The 20,948-nt window shown below is 46.7% G+C and overlaps 2 protein-coding genes across 7 annotated transcripts in view; both read right to left on the reverse strand.

The window, feature by feature from the left end:
* Nucleotides 1-482: 482 nt before the first annotated feature.
* Nucleotides 483-2,106, reverse strand: c3ar1 (C3a anaphylatoxin chemotactic receptor). Its single transcript, XM_076303112.1, has 2 exons — nucleotides 2,029-2,106; nucleotides 483-1,663 (listed from the first exon to the last, which is right to left on the reverse strand). The coding sequence occupies exon 2, from the start codon at nucleotides 1,653-1,655 to the stop codon at nucleotides 600-602; it is 1,056 nt and encodes a 351-aa protein (XP_076159227.1). The 5' UTR covers nucleotides 1,656-1,663; nucleotides 2,029-2,106; the 3' UTR covers nucleotides 483-599.
* A 1,317-nt stretch (nucleotides 2,107-3,423) lies between these two features.
* The window catches only part of apc (APC regulator of WNT signaling pathway), a 42,115-nt gene continuing 24,590 nt past the window's right edge, over nucleotides 3,424-20,948 (reverse strand). For all 6 annotated transcript variants that reach the window (XM_076303110.1, XM_076303106.1, XM_076303108.1 and 3 more), the window contains 7 exons: nucleotides 13,583-13,961; nucleotides 13,137-13,232; nucleotides 12,880-13,019; nucleotides 12,342-12,419; nucleotides 12,031-12,147; nucleotides 11,038-11,252; nucleotides 3,424-10,850 (listed from right to left, as the gene is read on the reverse strand). In XM_076303110.1, the coding sequence (XP_076159225.1) occupies nucleotides 4,424-10,850; nucleotides 11,038-11,252; nucleotides 12,031-12,147; nucleotides 12,342-12,419; nucleotides 12,880-13,019; nucleotides 13,137-13,232; nucleotides 13,583-13,961 (7,452 nt within the window). In that variant the 3' untranslated portion in view covers nucleotides 3,424-4,423. The remainder of the gene's footprint in view (nucleotides 10,851-11,037; nucleotides 11,253-12,030; nucleotides 12,148-12,341; nucleotides 12,420-12,879; nucleotides 13,020-13,136; nucleotides 13,233-13,582; nucleotides 13,962-20,948) is intronic.

Below are 20,948 nucleotides of genomic sequence, written 5' to 3' on the forward strand. Positions count from 1 at the left end.
ACAAATTCAATAGTGACATAGTGTTTCTGAAATACTTATAATAACGACGCATTGCACGTAATACATACAAAATACACACCATAATGATAGTACATCCACATACTTTAACATTCATATACATTTGCATACATTTAACATACATCCCCATACTTTAACATTCAAAACACCAGCATTAAGTTAACAGTTAATCACAATAATTTCTCCTCCTTGGTCTGTTAAAATAATCAAACAAAATTATGAAACTAAACAGGCATGAAATACCATAACATAGGCCTCGTTTTACTCATTTACTATCATACTTAATCTAGACGTCTCTCCGTTTTACTCATGAGTTGGTACATGGTGTATAATAACGAGGTCACATATTTCACGACAGTTATGAGTTTCCTTCCTGTCCACCACATGTAATTAGTACAAGATAAGCTCTAAACTGCCTGCCCCCCCCCCCACCCCCCACCCCTCCAACCCACACCCCAGCAATTTTTCCCCCTCCATGTTAACTTGCTACATTCAAATGTGTTCTATTCTAAACTCTAAAATACTACTTAAAGAAAGAGTACAATGCAAATTTCTAATGTGAGTCCATTTTTGAAAGCCAGCTAAACTGTGGAGGAGGTCATGCGTGATTGCGAGGCCTTGGAGCGCACATAGGAGTGTGTGGTGTTGTCCTCGCTGAACGCATTCTCCAGGATCCGCTTCAGCGACAGACGCACCTTCTCCTTAAAGTCCTGACCCATAAATACGTACAGGAGTGGGTTGAGGCAGCTGTTCACAAAAGCAAGGGCTATGCTCAGCTGGTCAAGAAGGAGGACCAGGCCCTCATCCCGGCCATACTCCCTGGCAAGTCCAAAGGCGTGATAGGGAAGCCAGCAGACAAAGAAGGCCACGACTACAGCGACGATGATCTTGAAGGCTCTTTTGGCACGGAAGCTACTGGAGCGCACCTTGAGGGTGATGAGGAGGTAGGAAGTGATGATGAGGAGGAGAGGGACAAGGAATCCAAACAGAAAGCGAATCATCTGCATGTGGGCTAGGAGTGACTTAGAGAGACTGTCACCCTCTTGGGTGACATAAGTGCAGAGGGTTTGGTTTTGGTGTGGATTAGTCACCGTGGTTCTGAGAATCATGGAAGGTAAGCTGAGCAGGAGAGCCAGAACCCAGGCCAGTCCACAGAGGCCCCACGCCAGCACCAGGCTGCGGTGGTTCTGGGCCCAGACGGGGCGGACCACCAGCACCAGGCGGTCCAGGCTGATAAGAGCCAGGGTGAAGACACTGGCGAACATGTTGAGAACGACAAATGGGGGGATGATCTTGCACATGACGCTGCCGTACGGCCAGCTGGTTTCCAGAAGAGTGTCGGTGATGGAGAAGGGGATGCTGAGGCAACAGAGGAAGTCTGCGATGGCCAGGTTGATAAACCACACAACATTCACAGTCCTCTTCATTTTCAGGCCCGCAATCCAAATAACAAAGGCATTACCAGGGACACCGAGGAGAAAGGTGAGGCTGTAGATGATGAGAGAGATAATCTTCACACCGTTATGTGCCACTGTCAACTCTGGCACTGTGGTTATATTTAAGGGGTAGTCATAATATTCATCTTCATATGACCCATTAAAAGTGGAGTTAGCATATTTATGTTTAGAATAATCCATGTTTGTTGCTGAAAGGGAATGAGTGAATATAAGTATCATGTAATTAGTATTACATTCCACACAAATTTAGAATAGCCACAAATATGTTTGTTGGATAGCTTGATTCGACTACACAGAGAATAATAAAAATTACATTCAAATTAAGTTGAAATACAACTGATATTTAGCAAGTTCTTCATAATTCTAAGAAAAAATAATGTATACAATAGGCAAACAACCGATGAATAACATAAGAGCGGTCACTTCTAAGATGATGATCTGATTCCATTCACTCATTCTGTTAATAATCTGAAATATATGATCATTCAAAGGATACAAAACATTACATTACATTATATTAAAATCCTGTAAGCAGTGTAAACTGCGAACTTACCGCGTCTGACTTGTATTGCGTTGTGCCTTTATGTCACCGACTCGCAACCCAAGAAAAGATGGTGGTTGAAGAGGGAAATGAGAATGACAGGAAGTCCTCAGTTACACACCATCTAATCCACTTTGTAAATGTTTTGATGACTAAGATGTTAGGCATGCCACAGAACCCAAAGACGTTGAGGTCATAATTTCTTTATAAACATACAGCCTTCTGAGAACAAATGACTAAAATTGTACTTTTGGAATCACAGTTTAGCACCATTTAGTGGTATTTGGCCATACACCTCATCTGTATCAACTTTTTGTGTCTCGGACACTTATTTCTTAATTGGTGACAATAGTAGCTTGTCCCGACGTGACAGAGACTGCTAAACTCACAGTGTAAATATTATGGTTGGCTGGCTACTTTGTGAAAGCCTTGTGACTAATCATTTTAAAGAAAAGAACCATTTGTAAATGCTAAAATTATGATATAGTCTTGTACAAGAACTAACTTGAATGTGTAAGTTATTTGGGGTGATGTATGTGCGAGACACCATTTGTTAAATGCCTGACCTGATCGCTGGTTACCCCGTGCTTAAGTCAGTTCATGTATCACAATGTCTTACCGTAAAAGGCGTGACTTTCAGTCAGACTGGTCAACAGAAATTAGAGCAAAATCCCCAATTATACATTACCAAATGTCATATAAGTTTAATTTTATGTTATGTTGACCATGTCATGAAATACAACCAAAAATTATGTCAGAGGGGAAAATGTTCAAAATGCACCACTGAAAAAAAAAATGCACCACTTCCTCAATACCACAGCCTAAGACTAGGGTTTCATCTAGCAAGCAAATGCATTTGCAAACAGTTTCAGTTTGAGTGTTTTGACCAGTCTTTTATTTTGTGGTATAAGCATTTGAGAGGGTGTGGCGCTCAAATCTTTGTCTACATTATAAAATAGTGACCGAATTTGAGTTCAAAGCATTTTTGGTGTACAAATGTTTGTTTTTGGTGTACAAATACCTGAACATCGTACCATAACCATCATTTTGGTGGGATATTAGCAATTACCTGGCCTGCAGACTATGATCTATGAGCATTTCTAAAATAAGACACTCATCTCAAATATTATCAAGAACCAACCTTTTTTCGTGTCAAAAATAGAATTAAGAAATGTCATTGCCTACACTTTATCAGAATTCAGAACTGTTTCCGTCGATCAAATCAATGTTTTATAATTTGTAGTAATCAGACATCTCAGTGTAGTCAAAAAGAGGAAAATCAAAACCAGGCTTACAGAACACATTATGAATGATATAGGTTTTGAAAACAGAAAATGCTTCATACATTATTGTAAGCTGGCATGAGCATAGAGTTGCGCAACCCAATGGACAAACCTGACACAATAATGCACCAAATGTTAACGTTTATTATGTGGCTTTACAATTTGTAAATTTAAATGCTTCATTTTAAATACCCATCAACCAACTTTATTGCATGAAGGGAAAAAAACATGATCATTCACACAGTATATTCTTTGTTTTTCAACAGAAAATCATATCCAGCTGTGTGCAAATACTGTTTTAAGTAAAATGATCTCTTAAAAAAGCAGAACCAACATGAAAACCTACAGGAATTGTTTAATTTTTGAAATGTAGTCATTAAGAGATGTCTGAAATTATAAAACAAATAAAAATACACCCAAGTCACCTGGTAACATTATACGACAAACAGCAGAGTAATGGATCTACCTACACTTGATATCATCTATGACCCACATGAACATCCTCATTCAAAACATTACAATAAAGTCCTTGCTTTCAGAGCACAAGAGTAAAAGTGTAAAATTGTTACACTACAGCTACCAATACATGTCAAAGTGACCACAGAAATGCTCATTTTCACTTTAGAAAATACACCATCAGGTCGCTTCATGCAAGGAGGGGGCTGGGAAGATGGTCATATATTTGAAGCTGCAATAAGGAAATGCTTTTGACTTTATACAGGCCTTTACAGGTTTAAAGTTTCGAAAATCAAAAGCAATATTACTCAAGTCCATCGCAAGTGTCCCAAATATGCAACTTTAAGTGATTATCTTTGTCAAGTCAGGCAAGATACATAATCTCGATTGGGGTTTAAATTAAATATATACATAATTAAAATCTGTACAGTATAAATTCACATAGAGTTTTGTTCGACAAAGTCTCTTGAGTTTCTTGGTTTTCAAACCAAGTGTGCCAGTCACAATTCTACCATCAAAGAACACAGAGCCTTCAGTCAGGCCTACAACAACTACACAACAGCATATTTTTTCCACTCTCAATTCCAGAACAGTGCTTCGTCTGTTTCAGGTCAAGAGTCAAGAGCATTTATGGGTCCCGTCAAAGTCTCCAGTCCCTAACTAGGTGCTTAGACAGAAGTGACAATATAAGAGCCACTCTCTGTAGTGTCCCCTTTTGAGTCTCTCTTCTTCACACCGCTAGTCACAGGTGTGGGTATCTGAGAGGGTCGGGGCGTGGTGGTGCTGTCTGCACTGCTCTTCCTGGGGCTGGGGGTGTAGTTAAACGGGCTGACTCTGGCAGCCACCGCTCCACTAGGGGAGCTGTGCTTGCTGGAGTTACAGGAACTAAAGGGGGTTCGTTCCGTGGCCACTGGGACTTCGTAGCTCTCGTTGGCAATGTTGGGGTTGCTAGGAGCGGGTTTGATGATGTCGGAGCCTTTTCTGTCTAGACTCTCGCTGCTCCGGAACAAGTTGAGGTTCGTCTCCGACCCCAGTCGCCGGGCGTTGGCATTGTCGCTGACACTGGGCGGTTTAGGATGAATTTCACTGGGGTCAGAGGGGGGCATTTTGGCAGGAGCAGAGTCAATAACAGGAGGCGTGTTAGCTGTGGGGGACTTTGCTGACCTGGGATTGTTGATGGGGCAGTCTTCAATTCGCACCCAGACATCTTCACTCTTTGACCCACCTGTTGCGTTCTGATGCCCAGAGGCTGTGGTTCCCGAGTCTGCCCCTTGATCTGGGAGATCTAATGTCATGGAGTGAGCTGCATCACTCTCCTTCATCTTCCTCCATGTTCCTTTCAACGGAGCACCCTCTTTACCCTGTGCTGTTCTTTGAGCTGGACTTGTGGGCTGCCTTTCATCCTCGCTTCGACCCTTTTCACTTGACTCTGACGAAGCAGAGAGGATGGACGAAGAGCTGCCAGTTCTTTTCCACGTGCCAACTCTCGGGAGGGATGAGGAGTGCTTGCTGTGCTCCCTTTTCCAGGTTCCCGTTCTGTTTATGGGCAGTCTAGAGGGGCTCTCTGAATGAGACCGAGAAATGTCTTGCCTCTTGACAGATTTCCCATCTCCATTTTCAGAAGAGTTCTGGCTGTGTGGGGACTTCCTCCATCCACTACCTTGATAGGGCAGAGTTAGAGACATATCAGGTAAAGAGGGGCTGGATACAGGTGTTTGCGACTGGGACATACTTGGAGAAGAGGGGGACAGGGATTCAAATGAGGCAGACTCCTCCAGTTTCCTTTTTAGTGTTGGACTAGGGGCTTCCTTGATGAATGTGGACTGGCGAACAAGGCCGGGTTTCTCTGATCTATCAGACTCACTACCACTAGACTTAGTAGAGGACATTCTGGAAAGTTCTACCTTTTTTGAGGTTCCAGAAGCTCCACATTGGTTGAGGCTTTTAGAGGCAGACTCACTCCGAGGAATTCCACTGGCACTTCTTGGCACTCCCATTTGTTTGTTTTGAACCTGCTGGCCCATCTGTCGGCCAGGGGATGTGTATGCCATGCGGCCTGTGCCAGTCTTAGCAGAAGCTGTATTAGGAGAGGCAGTGCGTGGTAACTGGGACAACTTGTTCGGTGGGGTCAGCCCATTCCTTCCCGGGGAGACAGAAACAGATGTTCGACCTGGTGATTGCATGGGTCTAGTCAAAGACTGTGGAGGGGGTCTGGACGGTGTTGAATCTCTGGAACCCGATCTTGAGGAGGCTTTACTTGAACTGCTTTGAGAGCCTGGTGGCTCTCTGGCTGGACTCGGGTCTGACTTGGCTGGGGGTTTGATTCCCCTTGGTGAGTTACCAGAGTTCGGACCTTGGGAGAGGGGCTTTGACACTTGCCCTCGAGGAGGGGGCTTTTTTGGCACAGGGCTAGTGCTGGGAGAGCTGCTCCTGACACCAGGGATATGGGTCATTGTCCTTCCTCTGGACATCACAGGAACTGGAGCAGGTCTCTGGGAGGAGACAATATCATGACTGGGGCGTGGCTTGCCTGTGATGAGACTTTTGTAGACTTTCTTGCCTCCTTTAAGGCCTTTAGCTTCTTCTTCCTTCTTTTTTGCCTCAACAGTGCTTTTCTCACCAGGTTTTAATATTCTCGGCCCTCCCTTACCAGCAGCAGGTTTGTTTTCATCTGGATTGGAGGGGAGGTGGAAAGGAGATCCAATGGAAATACCAGATTTTAGGGACAGGATTGAATCAGAGTCAGATGAGCCTTGCCTTGACAGACTAGCAGCTGCCTGGTGCAAACTGCTCACAATTGAATTAGCCCCTTCTTGGATAGCCTTCCAATCAAATGACTCAGAGTCAGGAGACAGGGCTTGCTCTGAAATGGGGCTGTGTGTATCTGTAAGATCCAAAATGAGATCTGGCTCTTCAGCCATGATGCCTTCTGCAACAACAGTTTTCTCTTCACTGACACTCTGGTCATCTCCTTTGTTTCTTGGTGGCTGTTTCTTCTTTTTTGGCATTGCAGAGCTGATGCATTCTTGAAGAAGGTCATCCTCTGAATCAATACTAAGGGAACTAAGAGAGCTATTTCTTGAGAAGCATACAGGAGTGTCTTCTACATGGAAGGCTTTTGGTGCATAACCAGATGCCTGTGGCCTAGGGACTTCAACCTGAGTTGTTTCTTCTTTCGGCTGCAGGTCTTTGTTGTTGTTTTCTTGGTCAATGTCGCTCAGGGAACTGAGAGAGGAATTTCTGGAAAAACATACAGGCGTGTCCTCAATGGAAAATTTCTGCTTCTCATCAGGCACAGGTCCTGTATTTTCTTTGGATGCTTGTGGGAAAATGGATGGTTTCTGTACAGGCTTTGTAGGAGGGGCCTGGAATGCAGCGGCCCTGTTTGTGTTCACTGTTTGTTGCTGCTGTTGTTGTTGCTGCTGCTGTTGTTGCTGTTCTGCGTTGCTTTTTGCTGGAACCTTCCTTTGTTCTTTGTCTTTTCTGAGTTCAGCCTTTTCTTTAGAAAGGTCAAGATCATCATCCTCAAAATCAAGAGAGCTCAGGGAATCATTGCGTGAGAAGCAGTATGGTGTGCCCTCTATGGGTGTGTAATGGTGCGGTGAATCAAATGTGTAGCCAGGGCGTGTTCTTTCCTCTCTTTGAGGCTCTGCTGAAGCTCCTTTAGGTTCTAATTTTTTGGTTTCCTTGGTTTTGTCAGCATATGGCGAGGCTTCTGAGAAACCACTGGATGCCTCTGGCCTTTTCAGCATCCGGGCCCTGTACTCACTACTCTGTGGCATTGGCTTTACAGGAGACGTTGGCTTCTTTTTCTCAAAATCCTGTTGAACGAGACTACTAGGAGCAGTCACAGGATGCTGAGGAGGATCAGCCATTTTCTGAACTCTGAAACTCTTGTGAGTTTTCCCTTTCGGCATTGCAGAATTTATGCACTCAGCAAGAATATCATCTCCTTCGTTCTCGATGGAGCCAGCTGGCTGTGCCGATGATGCCCCAGTGTCTTTGCTCTCTGCACTTTTCCCCTCTGGGATGGTGTCTCGTCTTTGAGAGGATGGCTCCACGCGGGCCGCAGGAGGTTCAGCACTAGCCAGCTCATTTGGAGGGGAATCAATGGTGAGGTCACTCAGGGATGTGGCTGTTGAGAAATTAATAGGAGTTCCCTCAACACAATAAATGCGTGGCATGTCCTCTCCATGTGCCATGGCCACGTGTTTCTGTTGCTGTGCTCGGTTTTGTGTGGGAAGCAATTTGTAGACGGGGAGTTGGCTTGGCTTGCGGGCCACTGGTGGGGGAATTCTCGAAGTGCCTGAAGGTGACTGTTTCTTATGCTTTCCAGATGACTTTGTTGGCATTGCTGAGTTTATACAAGCTTCTAGGATTTCTATATCATCATCATCAGAATCATCTAATATATCTTTATCTTCAACTTCGCATGTTGGAGCAGGTTTTTCAAGGTTCTGGGGTTCATTGAGTTCCTCTTTCTCGTGGTCTGCCTCAGCACCATGGTCATCCTCATGAACAGGGGGCATTATCTTGAGTTCCACATCTTTCTGAATGTAGGGTTCATCCAAGCTCAATGCACTGAGGCTTGAGGCACAAGAGAATCCATCTGGGGTGCTTTCAGTGGCAAAGTGCAGCAGAGTGTCATTGTCAGGGAGCACCTGAACCTTATGAACAGCAGCATTTACAGCAGCATGCTTTGGAGCTAGATCTCGCTTGTCTGAATGAGGAGCCACTTTCATTTTCTGTTTCATCTGTGCAGGGTGGGGCTGGGGAGGTGGCGGTGTCTTGCTGCGGCTGGGTGGCATGGTTTGGCCAGGACTGTCCGGCAGATCGCTGGGGCTGATGATCCCGCTGACCATTCCACTGCATGGCTCACTCTGCACAGAGCTGGCAATGGAGTGACTCTCGAAACTGTCAAGGGAGCTCACCGAGGTGCAACGGCTGAACATGAGGGGTGTTTCCTGCAAGTAATGTTCTGGAGGACTCTTGGGAGTCTGAGCTCCACTTTTGGAGGGTGACTTCGCTCCAGATGAGAACTCAACTGCTTTGTGATGTCTGGATCCTTCCCCATGTCCAACGTGAGACTGGTGCCTTGGAGGCTTCATTCTGACATACTGGGCAGTTGGTTGGTTTTCTGTTGTACGCTGGTCAGAGTTATAGTTGTTAGCTGGTTCTTTCTCTGTGATGGGCAGGGTGGGGTAATTACTACTTGCATTTCTCTTACAGCCATCCATTTCATCCTCCTCTGAGGACAGAGATGACAACGAACTTCCCCTAGAGAAGCAAATTGGTGTGTCCTCCACACAATAAGTCTGTAGTGTTTCCTGATTGACTGTTGGAGCCTTGCATGTTGTGCTCTTCTGAATCACACGTGTTGGTCCAGATCGGGATTGAGCAGACGAAGGATGGGGCTGCTTCTGCCTTCCTGCATTCTTAATGGATGTCACAGATGATGAGCTGTCCTGACTTAAATGGTCTTTGACAGAACTTTGTGCAGAGGAAGGCTTTGAGTGGCTAAACATGGGCTTATTGGAGGCACTCTCAGAGTATTTAAGACTGTAATCAATTGGTTGCTCTACATGGTGGTCTTCTGAGTATTTCATGCTGTAATTGGTTGGTTGTTCATCCGGTTGCTCCTCCTCTGAATATCTTTCACTGTAATTGGTTGGCTTGTCATCACCGTAGTCATCAACTGAGCACATTTGAGGGTTAATTTTCTTATTCAAGCCATGAGATGACCCAGCACTATTTTGATCTGTGCCATTAGGACCTCTAGACCTGAAACCACCACCCATCTCTGACTGGACAAACCTTGGTTGGTACTTCTTAAGCTTCTCCTCCCCATCACTGCCGGCCTCAGTGTACATTGGGTAGCCTGGGCTTTGGGATCGGGCAGGTTTCTGATCAGGCCTCTTCATGTCCTCCTCCATGTGCTTCGGTCGTGCCCACCGTTCATTCTGGCTCGGGCTCTGCCTCCCAGAGTTCAGCTGTTCGTCAGAGTACTTCAGACTGTAATTAATGGGGGTATCAAGATCTCCATCATTGTCCTCCATGTGGTTGGCATTGTGGATCTTGTGGGCAAGGTCAGCAGGGTACTTCCTGTAGACACAGCATTTGCTGTCATCTTCCGAGTAGGAGTCCACAGAGGGCTTCATTTGACCCCTTTTGCCATAACCGTCTGTGCTGTTGACACTGTTTAGGCTGTCATTGGAGGCCCGGTACTCAAGCTTAGGCATTGGGCAGGATCTAGCAGAGTGATCTGGCTTGGTGTAGTAAACATTACTGAGACCATGGACACCTGCGGTGCGTCTGACGCCACTCATGTCATCCTGAACGCAGTGGGGATCAGGGCTTGATCCAACATTCCGGTCGTCCATGTGCATGGCTTGTACTTCATCCATGACCATGGCAATCTGGGCTGTGGTGGTGGGGATCTGCACCCCCATTCGTTTAGCAGCATCAGGGTCAGAATGGAATCCCCCTGCCACCACTCTTCTCTCCCTGTCCAGACTCCTGTCCCTTTCTGCTCTAATGCCTTCAGCATTCACCCTATTGTCACGTGACGAAGGACTGGACAGCACTGGGGTGTTCATGTATGGGGATCGCATGCCCACTCCATTGGGGTTGTACCCATCGGACCGGCAGACGCCATCATAGTCCCCATAAACAGCGTGTTTGTGCCGGGGCTTGTTCCTGTGAGAGGCTTTAGGGCTCAGGTTATCAATGTTGTCAAATGTTTCAGAGAGATGCTGTGCATCAAGCTCCTCGATGAGAGCTTTCTGTTTCCTAACATGCAAGGAAGGCAGACTGGACCCAGGAGACATGATGTTTGCGTCCTTGTACTTGGCTGGCCTGTTGGCCATGAGGTTCCTCAGAGCAGCGGCGCTTCCCATGGCGATCATCTTGTGCTTGGAGTGGATGAGGTTCTTCAGCATGCTCACAGCACCCATGTCCCACAGCGTCTCCTGGTCCTTGGCGTTCCGAGCAGACAGGTTCCACAGGGTGCCACACGCGTTGCTGACGATGGTCAAGCTGTGAGACTTCAGGTGCTGAAGAAGGGTTTGCAGACAGCTGTTCTCCCGTAAGATTTGTCTGGAAAAGAAAATGGATACATCTGTGTTGAAGAACTTTCTGAGAATAAATAAAGGCACTTTCTCCAATCATATAAAATCCAAATCTTGGCTAACTTCTACAACTTTTAGCTTAATTTACATCAATGCCATTCAAATTATTGTTATGAATACAATCTGTGATCTTTCTTTATTCAACAATTTAATACCTGTGATCTTCATTTGTAGCAATGAGACTAGAAACATTTCTCAGGATGCCTCCTCCACTCTCAATGATGGCAAGGGTGTTGGTTTGACTCCGGTGCGTCAATGTGCCAACTAGGAAGGCAAGCGCCCCATCGACTGCACAGATGTCAGCCTTGTTCTCGGTACAGTGAGCAGACAAATTCCACAGGGCGCTCAGGACACTCTTCAGAGTGGACTCCTGAAGGATGAAAAACATGTTTAAAAAGAATTGTTGAAGAAATATTTTCTTTTGGAAAAAATTGACCACTGCACATTTTTTCTGATGTCATCCTTCTGTTGCTGAGTGACATTCGAATAAGTTGACGATTATATTGAAAATTAAGAGACCAATGCAAATTTGAATATGACCGTCAACTCATTCGAATGTAACTCAGCAATCATAGGATAACATCAGAAACAGGCATGCATACAGTGAGGGTTTTAGAAACTGCACTATAAAGTACCATTACATTACAAATCCTATAATATCTCTGTAAAGGGGAATGGACCTGTAATTGAAACAACGGCATGTGGGTCTTTGGTTAAGCAGAAGTGAAAATCAGATGTTAAATGTTTACTGAAGCACTATTCTAATTTTATTTTGCAAGAGGCTGGTTTCAGCTGCCAACCATTTGACATTAATAGATTTTCATGTTTCTCGGTTTTGGATGTGTTTAGTTTTGCTCTGCTGAAGGGTGCTGCTAATCTGAACAGATTCCCCATGGGTGATATAACCCTGATTTACATGTCAACTGCAACTCACCAGCAGTTTCAAATATTTCAAACAACAAACCACAAGTGACCGAAAGACAATAGTGTGGAGACAAGGAATTGTTTAAATCACTAAACCGTATTCATAGGTGTATTGCATGTTACATATCAAATGCTTTGATGTATGTGATCTAAAATAGAAACCGATGAATTATAACCATTACAGGCTGCTCTGCTGAGCTAAGGGATGTGGAGCAGGGCCTCACCTTGTGAACCTCCAGAGCACATTCCATCAGAGCCCGCACACTTCCCACCTCACGCAGGGTCTTCTTACTGTTCACGTCAGCACGCCAGGACAGATTACGCAACACACTGGCGATTACCTGAGAGAGATGCGAGGAGGATTAAGAGGGGGAAAAAACACACAGATAGAGAGTTTATGATTACAACTTAATACAAAAAAATTGTTATAAAGCATAACTACCATCCAATTAAACAGTATCACAAAGGATTTCCATTATCAACCAACAGCTTATTCTCATGATGATGGATTGTGTTCAATTCAGTTTCATTGTACCTGCTGTAGATCTTCACTGTCTGACTTCAGCTGAGCCACCATGGCTCTCATGCAGCCCTTCATGGAGCAGAGTGTGGCCTAACAGGACACAGAAGCAACATCAGGAAGTGCTCATATGACCACTTTCGTTATATACAGTACAAACAACCAATACATTGGTTAGCACCACAAGCACCACACACACACACACACGCAGTTAGGATCCCATGACTTGTCAGTCCACAATCATGTTTCAGTTTGTGCAAAATGCACACATATAGACACACATACAAGATATAGACCCTTTCAATCTGTTCCTAGAGGGTTTCCGGTTGAAACGTTCAAAACCAACGCAGATACTTTGAAATCAAAATAATCAGATTTGAGAGTAATGCTCTACAAAATGTCGACTTTAAAACTTGCTTTTTGGTTTTGTTTTGTTTGTTGCCAAATTACCATTAGCTCAGTGTTGTTTCCTATGTCACCAGAAATGCCTTAGGAACGCACATGTTTGTTTATGCAGTTGAGAGGGTCTATATAAAAAAACACACACACACACCTTATTCGCCACGTCCCCAAACGTGAGGTTGGTCAGGGCCATTCCAGCATATCTCCTTAGGGTCACGCTGTAGTGGTCACTAGTTAAACCGTAGATCTCACAGTCGACCTGTAGCAGCTCTGCTATGGCTTGAAGTCCACCTGTTCACGCAAAGCAAGAACGTTTTACTTGAATTTCGTTGAAAAGAACACAAGAGACAACATACACATGTGATGGAAGGGGAGATCGTATATGGTGTGGGAAATATCTCTCCATACCAAGTTCATTCATAGCATGTCTGTGCTCCTCGTCGAAAGACAGCTTCATTAGGACACAGACTGCAGGGCAAATCTGGTGTTCCACTGGAGAAGGCACTGCAATAAATTAGACAGAATTCAACATTTTAAATATAGTGCATTAAGGACATATGCACAAACAATCAATGACATCCATGAGAATGCAGAATGCTGAGAAGTACCGATTTAAGAACTTGACTGTCAAAGACTATAACCAAGACAGAAATATTGTATAATATGTTTAGAAATATCTTGAATATAACAATAGCAATAAAAACGGTAAAATAAGTAAGAGAAATAGAAGACAAACTAAAGCCAGTGCCACGACCATATTAAAAACACCAGCAGGCGTGCTGTCTGGGGGAGCATGAATACTGGGCACTTTGCTGTTGAACGAGCCACAGAGTAGAGTGTCCTGGAGCACTCACTGGGGTTCTTGTCCTGGTCGACGCCACGCTCGTGGCTCTCCTGCCACTCCCAGCAGGTCTCGCAGTAGGCACGGATCTGCTCCAGCAGGTGCAGCACGCGGATCTCGCGCCGGCCGCGCTTGTCGTCCGGCTGCGAGTGGATGATGTTGTGCAGCGCGGCGCTGGCCCGCGCCCGCGCCTCTTTGCTGCCCCGGGAGTTGCCCAGCAACACCGAGTCCTTGTCGTTGCCGTGGAGGAGCTGGATGAGCAGCGGCAGGCAGCCCGACTGGCGCATGGCGATGCAGCTGTCCTGCGAGCTGGACATGGCCAGGAGGGTCCGGGACATGTCGTCCTTATCGTGCGTCCCCAACATGGAGAGCAACGAGTATACCATCTCCACCTGAGAAGCGAGACACAAGCACAAAGAAAAATGTTCAAGGCTTGTTTGGTATTGTTAAAAAGTAGTTTGTCGAGGGTCTTAGGGCTTGGCACAAATGGCAGAAGTCAGGCAGAAATGGCGTGAATATTGATATTTTATTTTTCCATCACCTAGAGTATGAGTCATCCAGTGCAAAATTATAGGAAAAAAAATAATGCGACGAAAATAAAAACAAAACAGAAACAAAAATACTTGATAAATGAAACAAAAAGGCTATGGCTATATTCAGCCAGAGATAACAGCACTAGATTCAAAAACACTAGGCTTAGTAAGGTTTTACACAATACCTTTAGCAACAGCAAGCAGTTCTGTCTCTTGAGGGATCCCTTCCAAATGACACACACACCTTTTTATGCATTGGCAAACCCCACACCTAATTGGTAACTACCATTAGTCTCTACACAGGCAGGGGTGTTTACTCATAATATCATAAATTTCACATCAAACACAGTTAAAAGAGTACCGGTACACAATAAGAACCCATAAGGCCTACTTAATAATATCAATGCATGGACACATGCCATTACATACAAAATACAGAGTCGACTAACAATAATAGATTTGGCAAGGACGCAAGTGCGTCGTTCGCGAACGCACCCTTCCATATAGTCATCCCGTATCGGGATCGCGCTTCCTAGAAGCCCCAGGAAATCACCGGCCATAGCGACGGTAAGAAGTTGCACTTTCCAAACATCAAATACACAAACACCGTACAACACACACCTATTTTCTCATTACAGAAAATTTACACAGGCTTTGCAGTTTCTAAATCAATGCTTATTTTATCGTAACAAAACTGAGTTTTGCCGCGAGTGAATGAAATAGAAATGAATGAAATGAGCGCAAATGCGTGGGAAGATGTTTGGTGTGATTCCACGTCATGTATGGATCCATCGGCCAAACACACACAAACTCAACCTAACGCAACACAGTCCATGGCAATGAATATTAATAGTTTGACCACATGTACATTATGAACACAAGTCCATTGTTTAAACGTACTACATGCTTTAAGTTTGGTGCGGCCATTATATGGTCGCGTGAGGACGCGCAGATAGCCGCGGCGTCACAAACCCCCCTACTCAAGCTTGACCCTCCTCGTAGAGGCGGGACAAGAAATCAGCAGTCACATTGTCCTTTCCAGCCTTGTACTGGACAGTGAACTTGTAAGGCTGTAACGACAGATACCACCGTGTAATCCGAGCATTATTGTCTCTCATGCGATGCATCCATTGCAATGCCCGGTGGTCAGTCTCTAATAAAAACTCTTTCCCCATCAAGTAGTACTTCAGAGTGTCCAGTGCCCACTTGATGGCCAAACACTCCTTCTCAACCGTGGAATACCTAGTCTCTCTAGGGAAGAGTTTACGGCTAATGTACTGGATCGGCCTGCACTCCTCCCCCTCCCCCTGCAACAAGACGGCTCCCAGCCCCAGTCCTGAAGCATCCGTCTGGACAGTGAAGGGTAGGTCAAAGTTGGGGCTCTGTAACACTGGACTGTGACACAGGCTGTTTTTGAGGTCCTGAAAAGCCTGTTCACACTCCTCCGTCCAAGCCACCTTATTGGCGCTTGACTTGCGGGTGAGGTTGGTCAGCACAGCGGCCCTGGTGGAGAAGTTGGGTATGAACCGCCGGTACCACCCCACCAGGCCTAGGAAGGAACGCACTCCCTTCTTGGTTGTGGGCGGCAGGCAGTTTCGCACAGCATCAACCTTGCTCACCTGCGGCTTAATGTCCCCACCTCCAAGAACGTACCCTAGGTAGCAAACCTCAGGTCTGGCCAGCTGACACTTGCTGGCATTGACCACCAGCCCAGCAGCCTTAATCCTTTGGAACACGTCGGCCAGGTGGCTCAAATGCTCCGCCCATGATGAGCTATGAACCACCACATCATCGATGTAGGCGGCGGCGTAGCTTTCAGCCCCCCTCAGCACCTGGTCCATCATGCGCTGAAAAGTTGCGGCAGCGCCATGTAATCCGAAAGGCATAGTGGTGAAGTGGAACAGCCCAGTCGGGGCCTTGAAGGCGGTCAGCGCCTGAGACTCCGGCGTGAGCGGCACCTGCCAGTATCCTTTGCACAAATCAAGTGTGCTAAGATACCGTGTTTTGCCGAGCCGTTCCACCAACTCGTCTACCCTCGGCATAGGGTAAGGGTCAAAGGCAGAGATGGCGTTGAGCTTGGAGAAATCCACGCAGAAGCGCAGCCCTCCGTCCTTCTTTGGGACGAGCACCACAGGGCTGCACCATTCGCTGCGTGATGGCACAATAACGCCCATCTCCAACATTGACTGAACTTCCTGCTTCAATGCAGGAATCAGCCTTGCCGGGACCCTCAGTGAAGTCTGGCGGATCGGCCCTGGAGATTTCAGCTTGATGCTGTGGTGAATCACCGTTGTCCGTCCGGGCTCCTCCCGGAATAGCCCCCCAGGAACGATCTGCAGGAGCTGCTCCTGCTGACGACTGGAAAGGTGTTCCACAGAGGGATGTGAGGCCTCGCCTCTGGCGGTGGGGAAATACTGCTCCTTCAGCTCATCCTCCTCATCCACTCTGCGGGCCCACATCAGGTCGCTGGTGGCCCCTGGTCTGGATATCCACTCCTTGAGCAGGTTAATGTGGAACACCTGCTTTGGCTTTCGCCGGTCGGGCATGGCAACCTCATAGGTCACCGGGCCCATCTTGCGCAGCACCTCAAAGGGACCTTGCCACTTGGCAAGCAGGCTACTTTCTGAAGAAGGGAGGAGTAGGAGCACCTTTTGGCCCGGGTTGAAGGCACGACTGCGGGCGGTCCTGTCGTACCAGGTCTTTTGGGTCGACTGGGCCTGCGCCAGGTTGTCGTGGGCCAGACTGCTCAGCTCCTCCAGCTTGTCCCTCATCTTGAGTACGTAGTCCACAATGTTGGTCGGTGGCTGAGGAACCTCTCCCATCCAGGCCTCTCGCAGGACATCCAGGGGACCCCTCACTTGACGTCCGTAGAGCAGCTCGAAGGGAGAGTAGCCGGTGGACGCCTGTGGGACTTCCCTGTAAGCAAAGAGGAGATAGGGAAGCCACTGGTCCCAGTTAGCTCCAGAGTCACTCACAAACTTCCGCAACATTGCCTTGAGAGTTTGGTTGAAGCGCTCAACCATTCCGTCAGTCTGTGGGTGGTAAGGCGTAGTTCTTAAGCCCCGGATCCCTAACAGGGAGTACACTTGCTTCATAAACCTAGAGTTAAAGTTTGTACCCTGATCTGTTATGATCTCTCTAGGGATCCCCACCCGTGAAAATAGCTGCATTAGGCTATTCGCTACCTGCCTAGACTTAGTGTTTCTCAAGGGGAAAGCCTCAGGATAGCGAGTAGCGTAGTCACATATTACCAAGATGTACCGGTGGCCAGCCCTACTCTTCTCAAGGGGGCCTACAACATCCATAGCAATCCTAGTAAAGGGAACGTCAATGATGGGGAGGTTAACTAGGGGTGCCTTCATGCATCTTTTGGAACGGGAGGTGCGCTGGCAGGTTGGGCAGGATTTACAGAAGGCTACCACTTCCTGGTACACCCCAGGCCAATAGAAACGGGTAGCAATCCTGTCTAGGGTTTTCTGCTGCCCCAAGTGGCCTGACCAGGGGACGCTGTGAGCTAGGTTCAGTACTTTAGCACGCAGGGGCTTAGGGACTACTAGTTGCTCTCCCTCAGCACTCATACGCACTAATCTTCCCTCTCTCAACACAAAACATTCTTTCCCACATAATGCAGCCCTAGAAACCTCCTCCTCACTCTTCACCTTGCTGAAACAGGAACTTAATGTAGAGTCATCTTTCTGAACTTGTCCAAAGTCAGTAATATCTACCTCACTAACATCTAGTGGTGGTAGGGGTAGCTGCTCTGGTACTGGAGTTCCTAAAACTTTGTCCCTCCTCTTAACAGACTTGGGCTTCTTATCTTTTCCCCCTGCAGAAGCTACCGGAAAGGGTAACTCCTGCCACCTGTCTGCATCACTGGGGTTATCCTTAGCTTGAGCTCTAGTTAACACATAGCTCTTCACCTGGGGTGAGTGCTGTTGTAATAACTCAGCTAATACAGGTACGTCCTGACCTAACACAACTGGGTAGGGACAGTTATCCATTATGCCAACATTTAGTAAGTAGGTCTGTCCTTCGATATCCACCTGTACGTCAGCTGTCCGGTGTTCGCTCTCGTCACCATGTATGCAACGCACTTTGACACTACCCCCTCCCATTAACCCCTCTGGACCCAGACATGCTCCTTGGATAAATGTCTGGCTACTGCCTGAATCTATTAGGGCTTTCCACACTTTCCCTCGGATTCTGACGGGCACTAAAGCATCCATGGAGCTAGGGGTAATCTTGTCTGAACCGTTACATGGGGTGTAGCATAATCTGCCCTCGCTAGTGGGCGCTAAAGGGCACTCCGGTTTAATATGGCCAGGCTGTCCACAGTTATGGCAGATTATCTTGGGTTTAGGCTTACTGGGCTGATTGGGCTTGCTATTGGGGCTACTAGATCTCCTGAACTCGCGACCACCACCCACAGACTTACCAGAGGGCTTTCTGTCAAAGTCCCGCTGGGCGCCTTGGGTGCGACGGTTGGTTGAGTCCTGGTTCCCAGACTGGTAGCCTTTCCGATGACGGCGGGCAGCAATGAAGGCCTCCGCCAGGTCAGCAGCTTGCTTGGAGGACTGTGGGTTATGTTCCTTAACCCACACCCTTAGATCTGGATTCAGCATACGGAGAAACTGCTCCAGAACGATGTCATCTCCGATCTGTTCTTTAGTTTTCTCCATGGGGCAAATCCACTTTTGGTAGAGGTCGGTGAGTCTTGATTGAAGCTCTCTCGCCGTTTCACCCGCCGGGAAATCCATGGAGCGAAATCTGTGGCGGTAGGTCTCTGGGTCAATCTCATATTTAGTCAAGATGGCTTGCTTTACCTTGGCATAGTCTCTGGTATCAAGTATGTCCATTGCCACATAGGCTGCGCGGGCCTTCCCTGTCAGCAGGGGGACAAGATACAAAGCCCAACTTTCCCTTGGCCACTGGTTTGCGAACGCAATCCTTTCAAACGTGGTCAAGTAGTGCTCGATGTCCTCATCTTCAGAGTATGGGGTCATCTTGGGTGCGCTCCATCTGAACGGCGGTGTTGGGAGGAACAGCCTTGCGGTATCCGACAGAGGGCTGGATATGTCCGTTCTGGGCATCTCAGACATGGCACTGTCGGGACGTATGGCCGTGTCTGGTCTGGACATGTTGCTGGCGGGACGTGATGTCGTCTGCGGTGAGCCTGGACGCGGGTTTGGTGATGGAGCAACGGGTGCACTACGTGCATCTTCCTCTTCCTCCGGGGACCGGTTCAGGCTTTCAGTGCTCACCAGGGTCTGAAGTTGCTGGAACTGGTGCTGAAGTGACCGCCATCTTTGGTTTTGCAGCTGCGTCTCCCGCTCCTGACACTCGTCCCTGGCTTGCTGGGCCTGGATGAAGGACGATACTGCAGCCTCGAGCCTATAGATGCGGTCCTCCGGTGGCGCTGACTGTGGCCTGGGCTGGGTTCCGCCAACTGGGACTGAAGAGGGTGCTGAAGAGGGCACCGACGGGGCCTTTGACGTTGCATTGCCGCTGGGTGCTCTCTGCGCCGTGGTGGTGCCTTGTCGTGTCCGTACTGACATTGTTAGCCTTGAGTGCCGACCCTTGCGGACCACTGGGATCCCACCACTGCCACCAAATGTTAAAAAGTAGTTTGTCGAGGGTCTTAGGGCTTGGCACAAATGGCAGAAGTCAGGCAGAAATGGCGTGAATATTGATATTTTATTTTTCCATCACCTAGAGTATGAGTCATCCAGTGCAAAATTATAGGAAAAAAAATAATGCGACGAAAATAAAAACAAAACAGAAACAAAAATACTTGATAAATGAAACAAAAAGGCTATGGCTATATTCAGCCAGAGATAACAGCACTAGATTCAAAAACACTAGGCTTAGTAAGGTTTTACACAATACCTTTAGCAACAGCAAGCAGTTCTGTCTCTTGAGGGATCCCTTCCAAATGACACACACACCTTTTTATGCATTGGCAAACCCCACACCTAATTGGTAACTACCATTAGTCTCTACACAGGCAGGGGTGTTTACTCATAATATCATAAATTTCACATCAAACACAGTTAAAAGAGTACCGGTACACAATAAGAACCCATAAGGCCTACTTAATAATATCAATGCATGGACACATGCCATTACATACAAAATACAGAGTCGACTAACAATAATAGATTTGGCAAGGACGCAAGTGCGTCGTTCGCGAACGCACCCTTCCATATAGTCATCCCGTATCGGGATCGCGCTTCCTAGAAGCCCCAGGAAATCACCGGCCATAGCGACGGTAAGAAGTTGCACTTTCCAAACATCAAATACACAAACACCGTACAACACACACCTATTTTCTCATTACAGAAAATTTACACAGGCTTTGCAGTTTCTAAATCAATGCTTATTTTATCGTAACAAAACTGAGTTTTGCCGCGAGTGAATGAAATAGAAATGAATGAAATGAGCGCAAATGCGTGGGAAGATGTTTGGTGTGATTCCACGTCATGTATGGATCCATCGGCCAAACACACACAAACTCAACCTAACGCAACACAGTCCATGGCAATGAATATTAATAGTTTGACCACATGTACATTATGAACACAAGTCCATTGTTTAAACGTACTACATGCTTTAAGTTTGGTGCGGCCATTATATGGTCGCGTGAGGACGCGCAGATAGCCGCGGCGTCACAGGTATCCAGGTGATCTCGATTTCCTTGACATATTTTTCATGTTTTCATGTTAATGTTTCTGTTTTTTTTCTTCAATTCTATGGATTTCAAATTGATTCCATTGCCTTCTCACAGGAGAAATGTAAACACATCAGTCACTAACACCTACAGTAAAGCCAGGCTCATTTCAACAGCAG

The sequence above is a fragment of the Alosa pseudoharengus genome, unplaced genomic scaffold (assembly GCF_046254945.1).
Source record: "Alosa pseudoharengus isolate Yale_2024_CS ecotype anadromous, Long Island Sound unplaced genomic scaffold, YU_APseudo_1.1 YU_APseudo_1.1_scf_24, whole genome shotgun sequence".
Lineage (NCBI taxonomy): Eukaryota > Metazoa > Chordata > Actinopteri > Clupeiformes > Clupeidae > Alosa > Alosa pseudoharengus.